General features: G+C 49.0%; 1 protein-coding gene across 1 annotated transcript in view; it reads right to left on the bottom strand.

Moving 5' to 3' along the window:
* Positions 1–246: 246 nt before the first annotated feature.
* RASAL1 (RAS protein activator like 1) overlaps positions 247–24386 on the bottom strand; it is a 78447-nt gene continuing 54307 nt past the window's right edge. The window contains exons 13-21 of the mRNA XM_063144351.1: positions 19622–19814; positions 17487–17624; positions 16476–16620; positions 15749–15924; positions 14329–14466; positions 10313–10448; positions 9405–9525; positions 4128–4192; positions 247–721 (exon numbers count right to left, since the gene is read on the bottom strand). Coding sequence (XP_063000421.1) covers positions 585–721; positions 4128–4192; positions 9405–9525; positions 10313–10448; positions 14329–14466; positions 15749–15924; positions 16476–16620; positions 17487–17624; positions 19622–19814 — 1249 coding nt within the window. The 3' untranslated portion in view covers positions 247–584. The remainder of the gene's footprint in view (positions 722–4127; positions 4193–9404; positions 9526–10312; positions 10449–14328; positions 14467–15748; positions 15925–16475; positions 16621–17486; positions 17625–19621; positions 19815–24386) is intronic.

Below are 24386 nucleotides of genomic sequence, written 5' to 3'. Positions count from 1 at the left end.
CACTTTGCACAATTTCATTACCACGGGGAGTGGCAAAGGAGCGGTACGGGGCGCCAAGGAAGCTTCACGCCTGTGCCCAGTGACGCTCCAATAAAGACACCCGCCTGGCTGCCGGGATTTCAAATGGCCATCGCTCCTGCCCTTTCGAGCCTGTGGGACTGGAAACTTGTCGTTTGGCGAGATTGTCAGGAGGCTAAACGTTGTGCGCAACGCCGCAGTGTGTGCTCCTGCAGGTTCGCAACACGGACCGACGCGCTGCCCTGGGCTTCCTCCCTGGTAAACAAAAAGAGGTCTCACGCTTTGGGAGGTTCTGCTGGAACGCACCCTAACAACGGTCTCAAAGAGGACACGGACTGGGTGCAGCCACACGGAAGTGAGAGGCCTCCGTCGTTACTTTCTTCCGCCTCCTCTTTTTCTCTTCGTCCGAAGCTGTAGACTTGCTGTGGCGGCCCCACGACCGCCTCAAAGGCCATGCCGCTGGCGACAGACGTGAAGGATCCCAACACCCCACTCCCCTGACAGATGTAAATACATCATTACAATACGGAGAAAACACAACTGGGGGCCCGAGCGGAGGAATCCATCTAGGTGTGGGGCGCCACGTCGGCCGCACCCTTCTCGCCTTCTGCTACCCGGTGCTCAAAGGCTTCGTGGGCCCGCTCCAGATCCTGAATGACTTCTAAAAGGCGGCTTGCTGCTCTCATCCTCCGGCCATTTGTGTCTGGGGGGGGGCAGAGAACAGAAGGAGAAAACATGGGTGGAAGGCAGCGGAGGCTGGTGACTCCAAGGTCACTGGGGTTGCGAATCTGCTCTGGGTTTCAGTCAGAACTATCCAGAACTCTAAAGGAGCTATCCAAGGTGATTTGTGGTTCAGATACTGCCTTTCCAATGCATTACATAATCTTTATAAACCACCCAGAGTGCTTCAGCTATGGGGCGGTATACAAATGTTGATAATAATAATAATAATAATAATAATAATAATAATAATAATAATAATAATAATAATTCCCAGTGGTGCAGATAGGGCTGAACCTTGGGCCAAAGTCCAGGGCCCTGTCGCCCAGCACACACCCCAAATGACCCCCCAAACTCCCAAATTAGTTTATGGTTATTGTGAAATAAAAGGCAATTGATTAACTGGGCACAGCCTGGACCTGATGGTTTACCCAACAACCTGTACTTTTCTTTTCTTTTTAATGAAATTAAAACAGAAACAAAGCAACAGTTTTTAGAGTTGGTAAAGGGAAGCCGCCGTTGACACAATGGCGTTTGGGGCTTTGTTAAATATTTGACAATATTTGCCCAAGGCCAAATCAGAGGTCAGCACTTGACCAGTTCAATTGACCAGCAGGACGACCTTACAGGGACGTGTTGCAGTATGTTAGGGTCACTTCTTTGCAGAGGCTCAGCCTTTTACCCTTGCCAAACCCGACAGAGATACGACGGAAGAAAGGAAACTTCCTTTCTTATTTTCTTTCTGTTTCGATCTGCGAAATGACCTTCTCTCAAGGCTTTGGTGCCGTTCGCTTGCTTGGACATGCTGACTTAATGGCCTTCGACGTCTGGTGTGGTCATAGCTAGGAAACATGCCCTGCCTACTCCTTTGGGGGGGGGTGTGAAGACAACACTATTGAAATTTGAAACACACACACACACACAGTGAGATAAAGAGATGGCGTGGCCGAGCGAGACAGAAAGGAGAGAGGGAGGGTGGCAAAGAGAGAGAGAGAGAGGAGGGAAGGAGGGAGGGGAGAGAGAGAGAGAGAGAGGTGTGGGTTGACAGAGAAAAAAGAGAGGGGAGGGAGAGAGAGAGAGAGTGCCAGAGAGGAAGAGCAAGACAGAGAACAGGAGAGAGAGGTGAAGTGGCACAGAGAGAGAGAGGGAGGGATTAGGGGAGAAACAGACAGACGAAAAACGGGAAGGGAGGGAGATAGAGAGAGAACAGGAAAGAGGTAGGGTGGCACAGAGGGGGAGAGAGAAAGATGAAGGAGGGAGGGAGGGAGAGAAAGAGATAAGGAGAGGAGGGAGACAGGGAGATGGTGTGGCAGAGAGAGAGAGAGAGAGACTGGTTTGCACCTAGCAGGCAAGACGTGGTCTCGGAAGGCTGCACAACAAACGTTTGCTTCTCAACCTTGCATTTACAAGGGGGGTGCATTGGCAAAGAAACAGATGCCACCCAAAGGCCAGAAGCCTCCCGTGCCGTCTCCTCACCAGGGAATGTGACCTTGTAAAAGGCTCTCTCCTGCCACTGAGGATCTCCACCACCTGGGGAACTGGGGAGCATGAAGCAATACATTCAGGGCCGGCCTCAAGGGTAGGCATGGTTGGGCACCTGCCGAGGGCCCACGTCAAAGCAGGGGTCCACTGTCAAGAGCCCCCCTGGAGATGCGCCTCCTCTTCCCCACTGCAACCCGCTGGTCCACCTGCCTGTCGCTTTGGCCCAGACAACGGTGGTGGCGAGAAGGAGGACCAGCAGGTGCCGCGGCCTACCTGCTCCCTGTCTCTCTGCCTATCAAGCAAGCAGCTGGTGGCAATGATGAGGAAGAGGAGGAGGAGGAGGAGCGAGAGCAGCTGGTGACAATGGCGGTGAGAAGATCGACTCCCTGCGGGCAGGAGCCCATTGTGCGTGTCTTGCTCAAGGGCCCTCCAAAACCTGAAGTCGGCCCTGAAGAAGAAGATGGAAGAAGACCTGAAGGCACCACCTTTGCCCACAGACTGGGGACAGGTGTGTCTCTCCACTGTAGTGCTGCCTGTCAACCCACGGCTGGTCAGATGGGCAGAAACTGGGTGGAGAACGGTGGATCTCCCTAAATCTGGATGAACGGATGACTCATGGAGACCATAAAGCCTACATCTTATAACCCAGTGGGGACGTGAAACGGGGTACACAGCCTATGGCTCCCAGCCCAGACTCGCTTCCTGCTGGGCTCCTACAGCAACCAGAAGGTCTGACTGGACCTCAGAGAAGATCCCATCCCATTGGGTTATTGTTAAGCCAATCATCTGGGCTCTCCCATTTCATCCCTCCTTATGAGCTCAAGGCATTTTTTTACTTTCCGGCATGGTGAACATCGGTCATCCATCCAGGAGAAGGAATCATTTACACTTGATTAAGGATGTACAGAGCCTTTATTGTCATCTGACAGCAAAGAGGAAGGGAACTCCTATTCCCATGGGTTTGGGAGATGGTGTGGGTGGAAATGTCCCTATTTCCATCTTTTGGAAGGATGAAGGCTACAGCTGGCCTTTCACCTTGGAAATTCTATTGGCTGAGCTGCTGTGATGTCATGCAACGTTCACAAACGTTGCTAGCGGCTGGGGAAGAAGGTTCAACTGTACTGTTGGCAAACTGCAGCTTTTGTCAGGAAGGTGAATGGTCAATTTGCTGGGCGTGCATCAACACGCATCTATGCGCTGGGAGCCCAATGGCTCTCAAAAGCTGGGCGTTGCTGCAAGACCAGAGACAGGGAAGAGCACATATTTTCATGGAAGAGGAAGGTCATTGTAACACTGGCCTCGCTTCCCTGCTTGTGCTCACATGAGCAAATTTGGAATAGCTTTGCGGTCACTTGCTCCCGCCCACCATCACCCCATATCTGTGGGGCTTTGAGATTGCACCATAGGATCTGCTACATAAATGCCCCCCCCCCACGCTGCAGATCATGCAGACATAGGCAATATCCCAGGAAGACAGTTCTGCAACTTGCAGCACAATTGCACATATTCTGACTCATTTGACACTTCTGCCCTCTCACCGCTTCAGATTCTGCCAACCGGGGGTGGGGTGGGGGGAATAGGGTGACCCTATGGAAAGGAGGACCGGGCTCCTGTATCTTTAACAGTTGAATAGAAAAGGGGATTTCAGCAGGGGTCATTTGTAGACATGCAGCCCCTGGTGAAATTCCCTCTTCATCACAGCAGTGAAAGCTGCAGGAGCCCTGCCCTCTTTCATATCTGGGCAGGGCTCCTACAGCTGTGACGAAGAGGGGGTTTCACCAGGGGCTGCATGCATACCAATGACCCCTGCTGAAATCCCCTTTTCTATACTGCTGTTAAAGGTACGGGACCCCGGTCCTCCTTTCCATAGCCCCCCCCCCCCCGCCCCCCTAAAGAAAAGGTCCTACCTTTCTGAGCTCTGTTGCCCTGCTCCTGCACAGCCGCTGTGCTCAAAAACTCCTGGTGCTTCTCGCTGTAGAGGGAGAAGGACAGTTTGTTATGGGCCTCCAAGCTATTAAAGTCAAATGACTGCTGAAATCAATCTGTCACATTGTTAACTGCAAGTTCTAAAAGCACAGCCTCTTAGAAAGCAACCCTTCTCTGCACCAAGAATTTCCTTTACTTAAGGCACAGAAACACGGTGTTTAGACACAGGAATCCCTTTTTCTTCCTAATCATTTAAAAAACAAAAAGAACTCTTATTTATTTTTTGCATTCCAAAGGGACTTAAGGCCAAATCTGGCCAAAACAGCCATTAACTTATGGACATTACTGTAGCAAATCAATGCTATCAATTACGCAGCTAATTCAGTGGAGAGCCGTATCACAATAGACAAACAACTCAAACGCAAAATCCCAAAAAACATTATTCATCGCCTGAATCCAAAAAAACATTATTCATCGCCTGGAAGACCTTGGCTGTCTGATTATCCATAACACTTTTTATTGGAAGTGACAGGCAATGATTAAACTCAAGAACAGGAGGAAATCGGCGTTTATTATATCCGCTGTCTTTCATCCGGGTGGAAGGTGAATTCTCAGCAGGCGGCTGCGACTCAGGGGAAGGGCCCCTGCTTTGCATGCAGGCAGGGCCAGGTTTGATCTCCAGCGATGTCTCCAGTATTGAGAAGGACTTTGGAGAGTCGCTGCCGATCAAAGTAAAAAAAAATATTGGGCTAGATGGACAAAAACTCTGACCAGGTATAAAGTAGCGTCCTATGAGGAAGCTGGGATGCTCTCCTTGATCCACCCAGAGTGCGGAACAAAGAATAACAGGTTCAAGTTACAGGAAGCCAGATTCTGGCTGGACATCAGGAAAATCTTCCTGACTGTTAGAGCAGTATTGGAACCAATGACCTAGGGAGGTCGTGGGCTCTCCCATACTGGAGGCCACCTGTCCGGGATACTTTAAGGTCGATTCCTGCAATGAGCAAGGGGTTGGACTCGATGATGTTATAGACCCCTTCCAACTCTACTATTCTATGAGGCGCAAGACTTCTGCTGAAAACAGAAGCTCCGCTTTTGGTCCTCCACTCTCCTCAGGTAACCTGGGACAAAGAAATGCAAGACACTACATTACCGCGCTCTACATTTCCCTATCCTCCACAGCAGGGGTGCAGATCATCTTTGAGCCCAAGGGCTGGATTCCATTTTGGAGAAACTCTTGGTTGGGGGATGGATTTCATTGGTGGGTGTTGCCAAAGCAAAGGGGGTGAAGCGAAATGTACCAAAACATCCAGCATATTTTAGGTTATCGCTCTTCCTGCCAATAAGTAAGCCTTAGCTGCATTTTGCTACTTCAGGCGAAGAACAAGATGGCACTGTCTCCCATTTCGTGTACAAAAGCTGACTAGATTGTTTCTTCAACACAGGTGATGCAACAGCATCCTTCATTGAACCTGAAGGCATCATCCTAGCTTAGGGCACGTAGCGCACGCCATGAAGCACACAGCTCTCTCCCCCAACATGCCTTGCTGCCACCTCCCAACATCTGCCGCCTGAGGTGACTGCTTCACCCTGCCTTGTGGTAGGGCCGGCCCTGAGCCTTAGGAAAGGCAGTTCCACTTTTCAGAATGGGCCGGGGGGGGGGGAATGGAAGTACGGTACAAAAGCTGGAAAACGACCCAACCATTGATGGTTGGGGGGAAAGGTGTAGGGCTGGGGACATAGGAAAGGACAGGGCTCTCTGGAGAATCCTGGAGCTTGGATTCCCCCTCCCCCCGCTGGGTCTTTGGTTCTGCACCCCTGCTCCACAGCAATGGATCTTCTGTAATGTGCTGTTCCAGCCAATGACCCATAAACACACATCCCCCCTCCTATTCACATCCCTTGTGAAAAAGCAAAGCCAGTCCAGACCAATGTAGCTGGTGCATTAAGGCCAGTAGAGAGTAAATAAGCATATAAAGTGGGTTTAGAACCTCTTTCAAGCCATGAGCCGAATCCCATATCTGAAAAGCTCTCGGGGGGGGGGGACATTGTAGTGGTGGGCGGGCCAAAAGGGGGTAGGCCCCAAAATACCAGCCTTTTGTCTTAAGGCTCTTACTGCCAGTAACAAAGCCTTAGCGCAGGTATTTTGAACTTTTAGAATGGGAGAAAAATCCACATGAAAGCTGGGGAGAAACCAAGCTGGATGGGGGAAAGGAACAGCGAGCCTGGCTTCTGGGGTGGGGGACGGACCCAAGAGAGATTCTGCATCCCCAGGTTTATACCATGGATGAGTCCAGATGAGGCTTTTATTGTGCCTCATTCACGGAATTTTGTGGGAGGGCCCAGACACTGCTGTCTTCAATTAAAAACCCTGCCAGTTTTTCCCATTGCTCCTTCTGTCTTTGTTTTAATTTACACACACACACACACACACACAAATCCGTTAAGGAGGAAATGGTGGAAGGACAGCACAGTGCCTTGTGAGTGGTGGCACCTTCATCTGCAAGCACCCAGAGTCTCGCTCTGCTTTAGGCCGCAGCAGGTCTCTAGGCGCTCAGGAAGAAAAGAGTTATCCATTGCCGGCGGACTCTCCCTTTTAACTGGGGATGCCAAGAATTGGACCTGGGACATTATGCATGCCAGGCCTGCACTTTAATACTGAACTATGACACTTCCTCCAATGTTTCGGCCATGATGCCATCTTGGCCCTTAAGAAGCGTAAATCTTGCCTTCTCTTCTTAGCAAACGCAAGATTGCCTTGTTGTTTTGTGCTGAGCCTGTGAAAATTCCTTAACGCCGGGTGTCCTCTGGTGGGAACAGTTGGTAATGCAGGACAGATACCTCCAGATAGGGCCTTTCCGGCATTGGCACCCATCTCCGGAATGTGTTCACCTGGGAGGCTTGTCTGGTGCCAGCTTCCTTATCTTATTGGCAAGAGATAAAGGCCTTTTTTATTTGCCCAGTTGTTGTTTTAAAAAAAGTCTTCTTTTTTTAGATATTGTCTTAAGTGCTTTTAAATGATACCGGCTCTGTTTTTAATATTGGTTTTACTGTTTTAATTTTCAGTGCACTGGCAATTTAAATCATACTTTTAATGGGTTGGTTTTTAAGTCGCCCCAGGGACCCCTTTGTGGTGGAGAAGTGGAATGGGAACGCATGAAATTAATAATAAGTTGCCCCGAAGAACAGCTGAAAAGGCCAGGGCAACCTGGGTGCTGTAATTTCATAGGAACGCAGAATAGCTGCAAAATGTGCAGATTAAGATTGCAAAGAATCTCAGCCTTTTTTTAAAAAAAAAAGGCGGGGGAGTTTCTATCCCTAATGATTGTGAAGACAGATCTGGGAAGGTGTGCAAGAGACACATAGCGAAAGCTCAGAAGCCAGATGGGTTGCTGTATGTGGTTTTCAGTGATTGGAGGGGGGGCAGTGCCTTATATAACTCCTTGCCCCTCCTGGTAAACAAAATCAATTCTGTGCAACAAGAGAAACCACGCAGATGTGTTTAATTGGCATAATTTTTACAGGTCACAGAATCCCGCATTTGCTGCTGTTGGCGGATCTTGGACGCCTGCATTGTCATTTTGTTTTGCTTTTCTTCACATGTATCCCTGCTCAAAGGTCTACTGCAACTGTCTACTGTAGACCAGTTAATACAAAGAAGTGGTTCTTCAGAATCATAGGAGCATAGGAAGCTGCTTTATGCTGAGACAGCTGTACAAAATGAAAAGGATGAAGTCTCCAATAAAAGTATCAATACAAACACTCCAGTTGTGAGACACCTGCAACACAGCTCTAGGCCAGGTAGTTACAAAATGTATTATTTTATTTATTTATTTATTTATTTATTTATTTATTTATTTATTTATTTATTTCACTTATATACCGCCCCCCCCATAGCCAGAGCTCTCTGGGCGGTTTACAGAAATATAATAATATATAATAATTAGAGGTATAATTGTGACAATTGGTTTACATTATAAACTGTCAGTCAGGATTTCAAAACAACTATATCAGTAACGCTGGTTTATTTTGAAACAACTATATGGGTAATGGTGGTTTATTTCAAAACAATTATATCAGCATTGCTGGTCTCTTTCAAAACAAATATATCAGTAATTGTGGTCGATTTCAAAACAACTATATCTGTAATCCTGGTCTATTTCAAAACAACTGTATCAGCAATGCTGGTCTATTTCAAAACAATTATATCAGTAATGCTGGTCTATGTCAAAATAACTATATCAGTAATGCTATATCAAGTTATGTCTACAGAACTCAGGTATATTTTTGTTTCGACTCTAATAAGTCTTCATCAGGTACTCCTGTAGATCTAACATGGTCGGTAACAACTTACAATTGCTGATAACATTACAATGTTAGTTCGAAATAGACCGGCATAACTGATATAGTTATGGATATATATGGATATATCCCAGGATACCTGAGAGAGCGCCTTCTCCCTTACCAACCTGCCCAGTCACTGAGGTCATCCGAGGGCCTGCTCCTGGTGGTTCCACCTAGATCCATCCTCCGATTGGAATCCACCAGGGGAAGAGCCTTCAGCGTGGTGGCCCCCCTCCTGTGGAACTCCCTGCCTCTGGAGGTCAGGCAGGCGCCAACCTTGTACTTCTTTCGGCGCCTCCTGAAAACATCTTTATTCCAAGAAGCCTTTCTTTAACATGCAGCCTTGGATCTCTGCTTTTGCTTCTTTTAAATTTGGTTTTAACTGTTTTTATTCTGTTTTTATTTTCATTTTACCTTGTACACCGCTCCGAAATTTTTCAATGGGGAGCGGTATATAAATATTCTAAATAAATAAATAATAAATAATATCGTTGTTTTGAAATCCTGACTGTTTATAGTTGTAAAAAAAAACTTGGCACAATTTTACCTCTAATTATTGTAATTTGTGTAACTAACTGGCCTAGTGCTGCATTGCAGGTCACTCACTCACACCCGAAGGGTTTGTACTGATATCATACTGAGTCAAACTCTTGGTCCATCTGGCCCAATATTGTCAACACTGACTGGCAGCAGCTCACCAGGGTTTCAGGCAGGATTCTTTCCTCGCCCTACCTGGAGGAGCCAAGGATTGAACCGGGGACCTTTTGCATGCAAAATACGTGCTGTACCACTGAGCTCCGGTCCCTCCACATGGTACATTTAATATTCTCTTAACAGCCATAACTGATCACGTCTCTTCCATCCACCTGAGCCAGCCCCGCTCACCACCACTGTCCACATCACCATCCACAAACCTGAGCTTGTCTCTGCCTAGCAGAAGCTGCCTGTACACCATCTGGGCCTCGGTGTCCGGGTCCAAAGGGTCGCTCCAGTCTCCGAGGGTCACGGCAGAGTGCGTGCGGCTGCAGCCGCAAACTGTAACCAAACCACAACCACGGATGGTCCTGTAAGGCGAAGGGATGGACGGCCCCATAGAATTGGGTGGGATCTGGGTTTGGGCCACGGTCAGGAGCGGAGCTGAGAAAGGCGCTCCTTTAAAACAGGGACGGGAAGTTCTTTCAGCCTGAGTGCCGAATTCACTTTTGGAGAAATTCTCGCGGACTGTATTCCAGGGGTGGGTGTGGCCAAAGGCAAAGGGGTGTGGCAAAGGGGTGTGGCCAAAGGCAAAGGGGCATGGCCAAAATACAAAAAATATATATCAGCACATAATAGCGTAAAGCTCTTACTGCCGGTAAGTAAACCTTAGGCGAAGAATTTAGACATTTTAGAATGTCGGGTGGGGATTGTGAATGATATAATGGCAGCTTGTAGCCACCTGGCCCAGGCCTGGGGCCAACGCCAGTGGTCTTTGCAAGATGCAGGGCTCCCAATTGCTGCCCTTAAGGGCGACAGGCGCTGACCCTGCGCCTGCAAGGATGGGATGGCAGGCGATAATCCCAACAGATGGGTCATACCGGAACTGGGGGCGTTTCAATCCATGCCTCTTAACCGTGCAGCCAATAAAAGACTTCCGTCGACTTTGTTAAGAAACCACTTGTGCAAAGAGGCGTTAAGGATGGCTCTGAAGTAGCTACAAGAGCCACCTTGGCTACTATTTCTTTGAGGCCCACAGCCAGCCAGCCAGCCAGCCAGCCTGTGTTACACAGCGCTCGCAGGCTCCGTTCCCCAACAATATGCAGGGAATCTTGAGTTGCTGGGTTACCTGTGCGGTCAGTCTGCAAGCAGCAAGTCCAGCGATTACCCCGGAAGGTGCCCGGATGACAGAAGGGCAGCATGCACTCATTCGAGACGGTCGCTTTCCGGATGGCCGAGAGCCACTGGTTGAGCTCATTGACGTTCTGCCGGAGGGAGGAAGGAAAGGCCGGGTCAAGAAATAGCAGCGTTGCAACCCAATTATGTCTTTATTGCATTTCTATCCCGCCTTTCTTCCAAGGAGGTCAAGGTGGGGGACGGGGTTCCCCCATCCCCAAGCTGATCCTCCCGAAAACTCCCTGAGGTTTTCAAGAAAGGTGGTCAACCAATGAATTTCATGCTTGCCTGGGGACTTCAACCAGGTCAGTCCTAATCTCACGCTATGGGCCTTGGTTAAGCTGCTAACCCTTTTGCAGCAAAGGGTTAGTGAGTGTCTTTAAACCATGGTTATGTAGCCACCGTGGTTAGGAATCCTTCACGTGACACGCTAAGCCGTAATGTTGAGCTCAAAAATGCTTTAACCACCATGGCTTAGTGTGATCTCTAATGACTATACCAGGGTTCGGGCAGCAAGTAGATCTCCAGATGTTTGGGACTTTTCCCAGCATTCCTGACCACTGGCCATACTGGCAGAGGCTTCTGGAAGTTGAAGTCCAAACCATCTGGAGATCTACCTTCTCTCCGGCCCTGCAGTACACCAATTTGGCCCTTCCCTGCCTTACCTTAGGCAGAGAGGCAAGATTTGGATTTATATATTTATTTTGGCTACAATCCTATGCATATATAGGCAAAAGAAAGTCCTACAACTTCCAGCATGCCCTAGCCCTTTATGCAGGCTGGGACATGCTGGGAGCTGTAGGACTTTTTTTCTGTCTAAACATGCATAGGATTGTGCACTTAGTGTATTTTTAAATCACTCACAAGAGTCCCCTGGAGTCCCCTGGAGTGATCCTCCTAATCTTATTTATTTATTTATTTACATTTATATACCACCCCACATCCGAAGCTCTCTGGGCGGTTTACAACAATTAAAAATAGGAAACATTGAAAGTATACAAAATTTAAAAAACATCAAAAACATAAAAAACAGTAAAAAAAAAGTATCCATTTAAAAACAACAATTCTGGGGTCCATTAAAAACAAACTTAGCGTTGTTAAATGCTGTTAAAATGCCTGGGAGAAGAGAAGAGTCTTGACCTGGCGCCGAAAAGATAACAACGTTGGCGCCAGGCGAGCCTCGTCGGGGAGATCATTCCACAGTGGGGGGGCAAACACGGTCTTGTTTGTTCACCTGCTTTTCGGCCTGGCCCAGGTAATGTTGATGGTGTTCCCTGGCTCTTCCTTGCTCCCTGGCTCTCTGCCTGCCAAGCAAGCAAGTGGTAGCCGTGACGAGAAAGAGGAAGATGAGCCGTCACAGCTGATGGTAATGGTGATGAGAAGGTAGACTCACTGAGTGAGGAGCTCCATTGAGGATGTCTCGCCTGACAGCCCTCCAAAACCTGGAGCCAACCATCCTGGTGCCCCCTAGCTATGTTGGACTACAATTCCCATTAACGCCAGCTGGCATGGACAACACACCCGGAAAGTGCCAGGTCAGAGAAGACTGCTGTAGAAGCTGAGCTATTTGGGCTTTGTCAAAGGTGGAGCGGTTTTGTTGGCACGCGGTGGTGTCCATCATGTTCAACAAGAACTTAAGAACATTAGAAGAGCCCTACTGGATCAGCCTGATGGTTAATCTATCCCAACGCTCTGTTCACACAGTGGCCAACCAGCTGTCGACCAGGAACCAACAAAGCAGGACATGGTGCAACAGCACCCTCACGCCCATGTTCCCCAGCAATTGTTGTATATAGTCTCACTGCCTTGGATACTGGAGGTAGCACCTAACCATCAGGGCTAGTAGGCCTTGATAACTTTCTCCTCCAGGAATGTATCCAACCCCCTTTTAACACCATCCAAATTGGTGGCCATCACCACATCTTGTCAATGATGGAAATGCTTGATGTCTGGCGGTGCCGTAGCAGCGTCGCCCCGCAGCGAGCAGACAGGAAGACGGAGTTGGCAGCAGGTTTTTCTGTCTCTATTTGCTGGACCAAAGCTGCTGGAAACCATCTACTCCAGGCTAGGAAGCTGGCTGTAAGCCAGGGCCGGGTTGCTACCCAAGGCGCGTGAAAAATATAAAGGCTGTCACATATTCGTTCACATACGAATAAGGGGTGGCTTGAACATGTGAAAATGGGAGAATCTAATCAGCACTGGTAAAGATTTAGACAAAAAAGGATAAGGTTTCTTTTTTCAGGACTGTACCACTTTCTCTGCAGGGAGGGAACATGGGAAGGTATTGTCTAGACTAATGGCAGCTTCTCTCCATGGCCATTCCTATCACCTCTAGCCTTATCCTATTTTTTTAAAAAAAATGCCAGGAATTGCACCTGAAATCTTCTGCTTGGAAAGCATGTGGTTCTGCACAAGGTGGTGAATAAGCTGCTATTAAGGTTATCATTGCATCATCCGTTATCACTGCATTTGTACTCTGACTATTATTATTATTATTATTATTATTATTATTATTATTATTATTATTATTATTATTATTATACCGCCCCATAGCCAAAGCTCTCTGGGCGGTTTACAAAAGTTTGCAAAGAACCCAAAGGGGTAGACATGGTCCTCCTCTCCCTTTTGTCCTCACAACAGCCCTGTGAGGCAGGTTAGGCTGAGAGTCAGGCACCACGAGACGTGGTGATGGCCACCAATTTGGATGGCTTTGAAAGGGGGTCAGAAAAATTCCTGGAGGAGAAGGCTATCCATGGCTACTAGCGCTGATGGCAATGTGCTACCTCCAGTATCCAAGGCAGTAAGCCTATATGTACTGGTTGTGGGGGAACATGGGCGGGAGGGTGCTGTTGCACCATGTCCTGCTTTGTTGTCCCTGGCTGACAGCTGGTGGGCCACTGTGCGAACAGAGTGCTGGACTCTCAGTTTGATCCAGCAGGGCTCTTCTTAGGTTCTTATTGTAAAGGAAGTCAGGGTCCACCTGACAACCCTGCAAGGTAGGCTCCTGGACCAAACGTCCCAAACTCCCAAGTAACCCACCTCCCTGTCCCCAATCTTCTTGCCCTGGCCCCGTTTTTCTTCCCCCCCATCTGCCATGTCTGATGCCCCCCTGCCCGATCGCTGGCCCGATCGCCATGCCCGCCCGATCACCCACCCGCCATATTTATTTATTTAAGCATTTTTATGCCGCCATTCAGCCAAAAATGGCTCTCACGGCGGCTCACAAAAGTATTTCTTGACAGTCCCTGCCCACGGGCTTACAATCTAAAAAGGCATCTGGTTGACCACAGTAGGGATTTATTTATTTGTTACATTTCTATCCCACCTTTCCTCCAAGGAGCCCAAGGTGGCTGACATAATCCTCCTCTCCATTTTATCTTGGCAACAACCCTGTGAGGTAGGTTAGGCTGAGAGTCAGTGACTGGCCCAAAGTCACCCCGTGAGCTTCCATGGCCAAGTGGGGACTAGAACACGGCTCTCCCGACCCTCACTCCAACACTCTAACCACTACACCACACTGGTACACCATATCCGATGCCCCCTCTGCCGGCCCCCCGTCCATGATCTCCCCACCCTGGCTCCGCTCTTCCCATAGAGCGCTTCTCCGCTGCTTTCTATGGAGCGCTGTGCCCAGTGCGCGGCTTCTCCCGGATACTTGCAAGTAAGCAAGCAACCAGGAAAAGCCACAAAACCAGCTAGACCTTCGGCTGAGCCCGGGGCTGCGGAAAAACTGGGCCACAAGTGGATCCGGTTATCCCGGGTCAAGGGAGGGTTTAGCCTGGCCTGACCCCGGGATCCCCGTGTGTCATCTGCACACACAGCAGGGAGCCCGGGCCTCGCACCGGGCTAAACCCTCGTCTAGCAACGGCCTTAGACACCCAGCAGTTTTACTCATTCTGCCTCCTCCAGCAGAACATTCACAACATAGGAATTACACAATCTAGGCCCGAATATGACGCCAGGCTTTACCTTACACTGAATGTACATGGTGAACAGCTGCCCTCCATTGTCACGTGTCGTTATCTGCATCATGTGTGACTGCTGGAAGGCGTTTTCGTCCACACGCTCCACGGCGCAGATCCGCTGGACAGGGATGGATGTACGTATCTGGGCATGGGGGAACAACGCAAACCCGCCGTGTGATTCTCAACTGCCCAACCTCTCTTTGGAAAACATTTCCCAAAGCATCCCAGCTCTGTTATACTAAGGTGATGAATTGACACACCACCCTCTCTCGACCCACGATTATAGGACCAGCTGAATCGTAGAGGAAAACAATTCAACAGCCTTGGATATCAATTTTTTAGAGACACCTGCCACAGCTATGGAAATGTCTTGGAAGGGAGAGGTGCTGCCCATATTTTCGGCAAAGGTGCACTCAGACAGCTTGTCAGCTGGACGATATTAAAGAAAGAAAGAAAGAAAGAAAGAAAGAACCATTCCATCTAGCTCTTGATCATTTAGGGCGTAATCCAATGGAGATCGACAACAACAGAGATAGCCTTCTTCCTCCAGGAATTTATCCTACCCCCTTTTAAAGCCATCCAAATCGGTGGCCATCATCACATCTTGAAATCACGGCTTTGGTGCTGGATCCAAACCCCCAAGCAATGCAGCATGATTTGGACTGAATCAGCCCGAATCGGATCAGTCCGAAGCAGTCCAATTGCTTCGGATCACTTTGGAATGATCCAGACAATTCAGAGCCCAATAGGAATGGACGGATTCACCACCATCCAACGTAGGCAGCCACCCACTCTTCTATGCGAGATGCCATTTTTTACGGAAGATGGGGGATCTGTATTTTTTGTAGATCTAATGTTGTGCTGCGAAGGGCCATTGCTGGAAACCTGCCCTTGGAGAAACTGGTGTTCTTCAAGTCAAGGGTCTCCAAGCTTTGGGGGCTGGTGGGCACATTTGGAATTTTGAGTGTCGCAGCTGCTTTCACAAAATGGCTGCCATGGGATCTTGCCCATTCACAGAACCCTTGCCATGGTGGGCATGGACAGTCACAAAACATTCATTTCCCCGAAGACAACTGGTGGAACTAAAAGAAAAGTAATTTGCACAAGAACCCAAGTTGAAGACAGTGAAACACAAAACCACGCTTTGGAACCCAAATCAAGATGGTGCATCATGTCAGCATCCCAGTTTAATTTTTTTTTTAATCTTAAGAAATAAAATGTAAATCGGGAGAGGCAGCGAGCCTGAGGGGCGCCAACAGAGTTGTCCATGGGCATAATGGTGCCCATGAGATCCACACTGGGGACCCCGGTCTTAAATATTTATCTCTTCTTTTTTTGGTAACACAAGGTACGTTTGTCCACAACTCTGATGGCTCCAATCCCCGCTAGATCTGCCCTCCTCCTCTCCCATGAGAAGTGACCACCTGCCAGTCGGGCGATTTGGAGTAAGAAAGGGTCTCGTTGCTCAGCCAGAAATAGCGTTTTTTGAAGGTGAATCGTGAGACCAAGTGGAGGCCTTCTGCCTTGCGTTTCTGGAGGTAGCCCTCTTTTATGATGGCCGAGGGTTGGAAGAGTGTCCAAGGCTGCTTCTCGCTTGCTTCTAAGGAAAGAAAAAGAGAGATTTTGAGCTCTCACTAGGGCTAGCCCAAGTCATTTTGCTGCCTCGGGCAAAGATGGCACCCTCTCCCACTTGATGTACAAAAGCCGACCAAACTCTTCGACACAGGTGATACAACAGCATCCTTTGTTGAACCTGGAGGCAGCAAGCTGGCTTAAGGAGCATGGGGCAAGCTTTGAGACACACAGCTCTCTCCTCCAACACCTCGCTGCCACCTCCCAGCATCTGCCACCTGAGGCACCTGCTTCACTGTACCTAATGGTAGAGCTGGCCCTCTCTCTCAGATCCAGTAGAAGCACCGAATGAATGTGAACATTCCTCCAATCATTGCTTTGGCCAGAGCTAAAGCCCACTTGCACCCATGTCCTGCTAGTGGGTTTCCTGTGGGCAGCTGGTTGGCCACTGTGTGAACAGAATGATGGAGTAGATGGACCCTTGGTCTGATCCAACATGGATCTTCTTCTGTTCACGTTCGTAGTTTCACAGGATACACCACTCCACTGCTTCCAGGACAGCAAAACATGGGAGCTCACCATTCTCAGATTCTACATCAATGAGCTTGTCCAAGAACTCCTTGACTCGTCCAATGCTTGACAGGATGAAGGGGTGCAGGGGCTCCATCCATTGCTCCTTGCCGTGACCCAACTGCAGCCCTAGGTTTCCAATGCTCTGCACCGCCTGGCAGGGAGAGAAGCAGGCAAGGAAATGACAACAGAGGAAGAGAAGGGGAAGAAAGATCTTGTGCTTTCTTGAGGTCCAATTTATTTTATTTATTCAATCTCTCTTTATTCCACTTTTCCTCCAATGTACTCAGCAGGACTTTATACATTTCTTTGGGTGGGTGAAGGCTTCATAAGAGCATCTATTGGGCAAGGCCTGAGATCCTTCTAAGGCCCGGCTATTGCTATAGAAACCACGACCCTTCCTTTCCCTGTGGTTGGCAATTACCATGGCAACGGGGCCTAGGCCTGACACAAGCCTAGCAAGGCCCAGACTAGAATCAGATATGCTGGACCCTACATGGATCCCATATTGACCAAAATTTCATGGATGCAACATGCTAATTCTCTTCTCAAGGACACCTCTTCCCCAAGCCGCTTTGGGAATCATGTGGTGGGAAGGCTGGGGTGAAAAGAAATAGGGGTGTGTCATGTAAATTCACCCCAATCCCATTGCATTAATATAGGGTGACCATATGAAAAGGAGGACAGGGCTCCTGTATCTTTAACAGTTGCATAGAAAAGGGAATTTCAGAAAGTGACATTTGTATGCAGACAGCACGTGGTGAAATTCCCTCTCCATCACAACACTTAAAGGTACAGGAACTATACTAGAGTGACCAGATTTAAAAGAGGGCAGGGCCCCTGCAGCTTTAACTGTTGTGATGAAGAGGACATTTCACCAGGTTCTCCATATATACAAATGACACCTGCAGAAATTCCCTTTTCAATACAACTGTTAAAGATACAGGAGCCCTGTCCTCCTTTTCATATGGTCAGCCTAACTAATATGGAGCCCAACCCTATGGCAGTGGCGGATGGTACCTTGGCCAAGAGCAAGAGAGTACGACTAGTCTGTGTGTCAGCATGCTGGTCTCGCAGGTTGAATAGCTTTGGGGTCAGGATGGCGGGGGCGAAGAAACGGAGGAAGAGGAACCCGCTGATGGCAATGTATTTTGCATCCTGGATGGAAAACAACAAGAAGAGAAACTGAACCTCAACATGATTATGCAAGAAATTATGGCAGATCGCAGCTGCAAAAAGTTCTGTACCGCAAAACATCAATTGTAAAAACAAAACTCTGAAATGATCGTTCATGTACATCTCATCAAGCTGTGTTTTTGATGAATTGCTGTAAAAATGGTCAAACGTCTTTTAACTCCATCACCTGCTTCAATGGCTTCTTGTTGCTAGAAGACCATTTTCCACCAGGCCTTCTAAAGTTTAAAATTTTATACGAGGGCGTGTTCGACGAAAATATTCGCAGATTGTCGAACACGTGCTCGCTTTCGTCTCATTCCCAATTCCCAGTACAGTTTGCGCAAATTTCCTAAGTCGACTTTAGCCTATGGAGGAAATTTGTGTCAATTTGGGGAGCTTCGTGCAAATTTGGGGAGATTTGTGCAAATCTGCCTTTTGATCGCTGCTCAATCTGTGCAAATTTCCTGTTCGTGCAGAGCGTGCAGCGAGTGAAAATGCAAATGGGAATTGGGCACGAGTGACCATGTTCAGAGAATTCAATCTATCTCAAACATTGCTTGTTCATCCATCCCTAGTCTAAACCTGTGCATTGACTTGAGTAGCCGCGCCAGTTAACAAAATCTGCTAAATGAGACGTGCAGCTACAAGGAGGGCCTTTTCTGCTGTGGCACCCTGGCTGTGGAATGAGCTCCCTAGAGAGGTTCGCCTGGCACTGCATTGTACACTTTCCGGCATCAGGTGAAGACCTTTTTATTTTCCCAGTATTTTAGCCACTTAGCCTTTTAACTTGGCTATTTTAAAGCTGCATTTGAAATCTCTGCATCTCTGCTCAGTTTTTGTCTGGTTGTTCTTTTGTGTTGTGGTTTTATATTGTGGTTTTAAGGTTCCAGATTAAATTTTGTGCTGTATTTATGGTTTTAACTTTTGTGAACCACCCAGAAAGCTTCAGCTACAGGGCGGTATAGAAATGAAATAAAATGAGTGAACGAATGAATAAACAAATCAAGCTCAGCTCCATCTTGGCAATTTTGTTTGGGTCACAAAATGGAACAGGGCATAAAGTCCCAGATGGATGATGTTCCCAAGCCCTGCTGTGCAAATACTAGAATTCCAGAAGTGCAGAACCTTAGGACCACGGTCCCAATCCAGCCCTCTGGGGCTGCCCAGAGGGTCTTGGCCCTTCCCTTCCCATCAGCCACTGATAGTTTCGTGGCTTCTTGACTTTTGTGCAACTTCTTTTGGCCTCGTCCCTGTGGCCATGCCCACCATGGGAATGTGGCAGCCAAGTGCTTCTCTAAAACGGAATTTGGCTGAAAAAGGTTCTACATCCTCTTTGTGGCTGCAAAAAAAAAAGCAAATGCTATTTTGGGCTGCATTAACAGAAGTATAGCTTCCAAATCGCGCAAGGTACTGGTTCCCCTCTATTCGGCTCTGGTTAGGCCTCATCTTGAGTTCTGCATCCAGTTCTGGGCACCACACTTCAAGAAGGAGGCAGACAAGCTGGAGGGGGTTCAGGGGAGGGCAACGAGGATGATCAGGGGTCTGGAAACAAAGCCCTATGAGGAGAGACTGAAAGAATTGGGCATGTTTAGCCTGGAGAAGAGAAGATTGAGGGGAGACATGGTAGCACTCTTCAAATACTTGAAAGGTTGTCACACAGAGGAGGGCCAGGATCTCTTCTCAATCCTCCCAGAGTGCAGGACACGGAATAACGGGCTCAAGTTAAAGGAAGCCAGATTCCGGATGAACATCAGGAAAAACTTCCTGACTGTTAGAGCAGTACGACAATGGAATCAGTTACCTAGGGAGGTTGTGGGCTGTCCTCACTAGAGGCCTTCAAGAGGCAGCTGGACAACCATCTGTCAGGGATGCTTTAGGGTGGATTCCTGCATTGAGCAGGGGGTTGGACTCGATGGCCTTGTAGGCACCTTCCAACTCTGCTATTCTATGATTCTATCCCCAGCTCCAAAACGTCTCACCTGGTCCTCCACTTCCCTGAAGCGGTCGTCCACTCGCTGGTGCAGCTGCTTGAAGGCGACTCTCATCGTGGGGGGGCACTTCTCCATCGAGCTGACGATGGACTCCACAATGTCCCCCAGGTACCCCTTCAGCACCCCCAGGCTGCTCTCCCGGATCTGGGCCTCGGACAGGGAACCTTTGAAGGATATCCGCCTGAGAGAAATACAAGACCAGGGGGAGAGGGAGGAGACTTGGGAAAAAGCCAGACCCAACCCATCGCATCCCCATCCATCGGTGAACCAGCAAGTTCTTCCTCTCCAACTTTTGGCTAGGAAAAGAGCCCAAAGGGTGCAGAAAGAGCCTCAGCAAAACACCCTGTCTTAAGACGAATTTGCAAAAACAGAGCCGCCGAAACGGAACACCAGCACATCTTGGGAGCCTCCTTGTCCGTTCGGTTTTGTTTCTACTCTAGCAAATTTGTGCTCCGCTGTTTCATCGGAGAATGCTCATGGCTGCAGTTAACCATGTTTGTTAGCCTTTAGATTCAGCCCCGTGGCTTTTACTACCTCGGAGTCCCCTCTGCTCTTGGAAACTCTTATTGGAGTTGCTGTTTAGGAGCACTCGTTTCTGTGCCTTGCGCCTCCTGAACCATGCCTGTGGTCGATGCCCTGTTTCCTGGCTTTTTGGGTTGCCCGGTGACCCTGCTTCTGGGCTGCATAACAGCCCTGACTTATTTGCTGTGTTTGAACACTTGCCTGTCATCGTGGTCACTTCTGCTGTTGCCTGATCCTCTTCTCTGATGTGCTCTGGCCAATGCCTGGACTTAAACCGCCTCTGTTGTAGCCTAAACTCCATCGGCTAATTGCCTGTAGGCTTGACGATTTACTGATCCCATTGCATTTAGAGTTTGCTACAGCCAAAGCAGGAGAGCTTTTGACCCTCCGCCTACCTGGCCCTTGTCTGCTCTGTTGCCAACCTCACTGGCCGCTACCTGGACTGGACTCAGACCCTCCACCTGCCTGGCCCTTGTCTGCTGTGCTGCCTTGGAATCTCGTTCCCTGTTAGAATCAGACCTTTTGCCTGATCCCTGTTTGTGCTGATGACCATGGAACCGTCAACTGCTAGACTCAGGCTCTGAAATTGTGACCTAACCCCAGGTCAGATACCCGGGGAGCAGCCCTTGAGACTCCCCGCCACCATGATTCACCTCCAATTTAAGTAATTTGAGCTAAGCACTCAGTGCTTTTCTTTGCTCCTGAATTCACGGCTGCAAATTGCTTTGCTTTCTCACATACTCCGGCAGAGTACCAGGTTACCCCCTGTAGGTAGATTGCTTGGTGGAGGGGGGGGCTCTTAGCTCCTGGTGGGCCTAAAAACAAGGCAGCAACCTAACAAAATAAGAGGCTGGAGCATCTCCCCAAAAAGGGAAGGTTACATCTACTGGGATTGTTTAGCTTGGAAAAAAAGGAGGCTCAGAGGAGACATGATAGAGGTGTACAAAATGATGCCTGGTGTGGAGAATGTGGATAAGGATACATTCTTCTCCCTCTCTCATAATACTAGAACCCAATGGGGTCATCCCATGAAGATGATTGGTGGGAGATCCAGGACAAACAAAAGGAAGGACTTCTTCACACAGTGCAGAGTTAAATCATGGAACTCACTGCCACAGGATGTGGTGATGGCCACCAATCTGGATGGTTTCAAAAGGGGGTTGGATAAATTCCTGGAGGAGAAGGCTATCCATGGCTACTAGCCCTGATGGTTGTGTGCTACCTCCAGTAAGCCTGTGTGCACCAGTTGCTGGGGAACATGGGTGCACCAGTTGCTGGGGACCAGTTGCTGGGGAACATGGGGAACATGGGTGGGAGTGTGCTGTTGCACCATGTCCTGCTTGTTCATCCCTGGCTGATGGCTGGTTGGCCACTGTGTGAACAGAGTGCTGGACTGGATGGACCCTTGGTCTGATCCAGCATCAGGGCACTTCTCGTGTTCTTATGTCTCCCAGCACCCCTAGTAAGAGATACCTGTGAGGAATAATAGGGGTGTGAAACACCAGCATGGGGCTGGCACCCCACATTCTCTCTATGGCAGGGATCAGCAACCTGCAACCTTCCAGATGTTGGACTACAAACCCCATCATCCTCACCCATTGGTCATGCTAGCTGGGGCTGATGTGAGTTGGAATCCAACAACGTCTGGAGGGCCGCGGTTCCCTCACCTCGTCTCTATTGCCAGTGATGCTGTAGGACATTTGGAAATGCAGACGCTCATTGTAACAGTCCCCGAAACCACCACCACCACCCCAAATGCAGGCAGCTGCGTTGGTCCATATCAACAAACCAGGTCTAGCCATTTTCCTCTCCACCAGGAACAGGTATTTGGTAAAGCTCATGGGTCTAAATTGCCCATTCCAGCCCAAGCAACCCAAGAAAAAAATTGCCTTGCAACAAGGGACAATGTTTTGTTGCTGGGAAAATTAATTTCTTCCCAGTTAGTGGGAGGATTGCAGCTAAGCTCAGGGGGAAAAGGAATTATGAGGGGGTGGGTGGCAGATGAGGTCAGCACCCCTGCTAATCGAAAAGCCCTGGGTCTTCTTCATCTCTCTGAGCCTTGGCTCTGGTACACCGCTACGTGTGTCGAGGAACAAAAAATCTGTAACTTGCCCAGAAAAATCTGTTCACTCCCCCAAAAGCCTTTGCAAATGGCTTCTTCGATGCTACAGATCTGGTCCCCGAGATGCTTCCCCATGGCCAAGCTCTGGTTGAACATCCCAGCCCCATGCTGGTCCTGATGCAGCGCCACGCTCTCCCCGACAGCATCCCAGAGATGGTGTTGCCTAGCAACCTGCGCGGACACCGCATCTCTCCCAGGAACGCTGCTATCTTTGGAGCAGCTGACCACACGCTCTTCTCGGCGCTAATGCTCCATTCGCCGTTTCAGCAGAAAAGTCCCATTCTCAGTACGTCACACTTCTGTAGTCCCAACCGAGGCTGCTGCTCCTCACATGAAATAAGCAGGTGCGCACGCACACACACATACACACACACTGATGCTTATCCTCTTATCAAGGTGAGATTTTTGCCTCTTCCTGTGTCCCCTTCCTTGGGCTGAGTTCCGCATTCTTTCACATGGGGAACTGACGGCCTATTGTCACTGTTGGTTGCTAGACCTGTTTAACTGGGATAGCTAAAACAGGGTTGGAAAAGTAGATATCACCCACCTTAGAGCGCCAGTAATATTGGCAGCAGGAACACTATATAGTGAGCTCTCGAACATTAGACAACGGAACCAGTTACCTGGGGAGGTTGTGGGCTCTCCCACACTGGAGGCCTTCAAGAGGCAGCTGGACAACCATCTGTCAGGGATGCTTTAGGGTGGATTCCTGCATTGAGCAGGGGGTTGGACTCGAAGGCCTTGTAGGCCCCTTCCAACTCTGCTATTCTATGATTCTATGATTAGAGGCATTGAAAATGCAGCTGGACAGCCACCTGTCAAGGATGCTTTAAGGTGGATTCCAACATTGAGCAGGGCATTGGACTTGATGGGTTTTAGGCCCCTCTGTTATTCTATTATTATATTTTTATTTATTTTATTATTGCATTTATATCCCGCCTTTTTTCCTCCAAGGAACCCAAGGCGGCATACGTAATCCTCCTCCTCTTCTCCACTTTATCCTCACAACAACAACCCTGTGAGGTAGGTTGGGCTGGGAGTCCGTGACTGGCCCAAAGTCACCCAATGGGTTTTCATGGCTGAGTGGGGACTAGAACCTGGATCTCCCAACTCCCAGTCTGACACTCTGACCAATACACTACACTGGCTCTATGATTCTATCATTCTATGAACACTCAGTAGACTGGGGAGAAAACTGCTCTCCCTCCCAGTGTCTGCTCTCCCTCCCAGACACTTAAGAACATAAGAAAAGCCATGCTGGATCAGACCAGCTAGTCTAGCACTCTGTCCACACAGTAGCTGACCAGGGACAAACAAAACAGGACATGGTGCAACACCTTCCCACCCATGTTCCCCAGCAACTGGTGTATATAGGCTGACTGCCTCTGATTGTGGAGGTAGCACAGAGCCATCTGGGGGGAATCCGCACGTCGTTCTCGGTGCGCTTGCATCCGCCCCCAGCGCACCCCGAGAACGATCATGTAACTTGCCTGTAAAAGAAACGAGGAAGAGATGCCAACGCCGACGACGCCACCCAGCTTCCTGCTCCTCCGCCCGGGACGGAGCGCTCGGCGGAAGAAGGCGGTGGAGAGAGCGGAAGAAGCTCTCTCCCCCACCTTCTTCAAAAAGAGCTCTCCGAGCCGGTCGGGGAGCAGGAAGCTGGGTGGCGGCGGCGGCGGCTCTTCGTCGTTTCTTTTTCAAGCAAGTTAAATGATTGTTCCCGGGGTGCGCTGGGGGCGGATGCAAGCGCACCGAGAACGACGTGCGGAAGGGCCCCAGGACTAGTAGCTGTTAATAGCCGCCTCTTCCAGGAATTTATTCAAACCCCCCCCCCGCCCCCTTTAAAGCAGTCCAAATTGGTGGCCATCACTAACGTCTTGCGGTAATGAATCTAATCCAGCATGGCTCTTCTTATATCCTCTTTGGGCAGGGTTTTAGTGTTTGATTATTCTCTTCCTGTCTCCGTTTTAGTCTTAATATGTACTGGATTTCTGAGTTGCTGCTTGAAGTTTTAATGGGATCATTTAACTGCACTTTATGCTGCACTGTTGTATTTTTGGTGTAAGCTGCAGTGGCTGTATTCGCATGTCACACTAAGCCATGCATGAC

The sequence above is a fragment of the Elgaria multicarinata genome, chromosome 18, assembly GCF_023053635.1.
Source record: "Elgaria multicarinata webbii isolate HBS135686 ecotype San Diego chromosome 18, rElgMul1.1.pri, whole genome shotgun sequence".
Classification (NCBI taxonomy): domain Eukaryota; kingdom Metazoa; phylum Chordata; class Lepidosauria; order Squamata; family Anguidae; genus Elgaria; species Elgaria multicarinata.
Note: the sequence above shows the minus strand (reverse complement) of the source record. Positions and strands in the feature narration are given on the sequence as shown.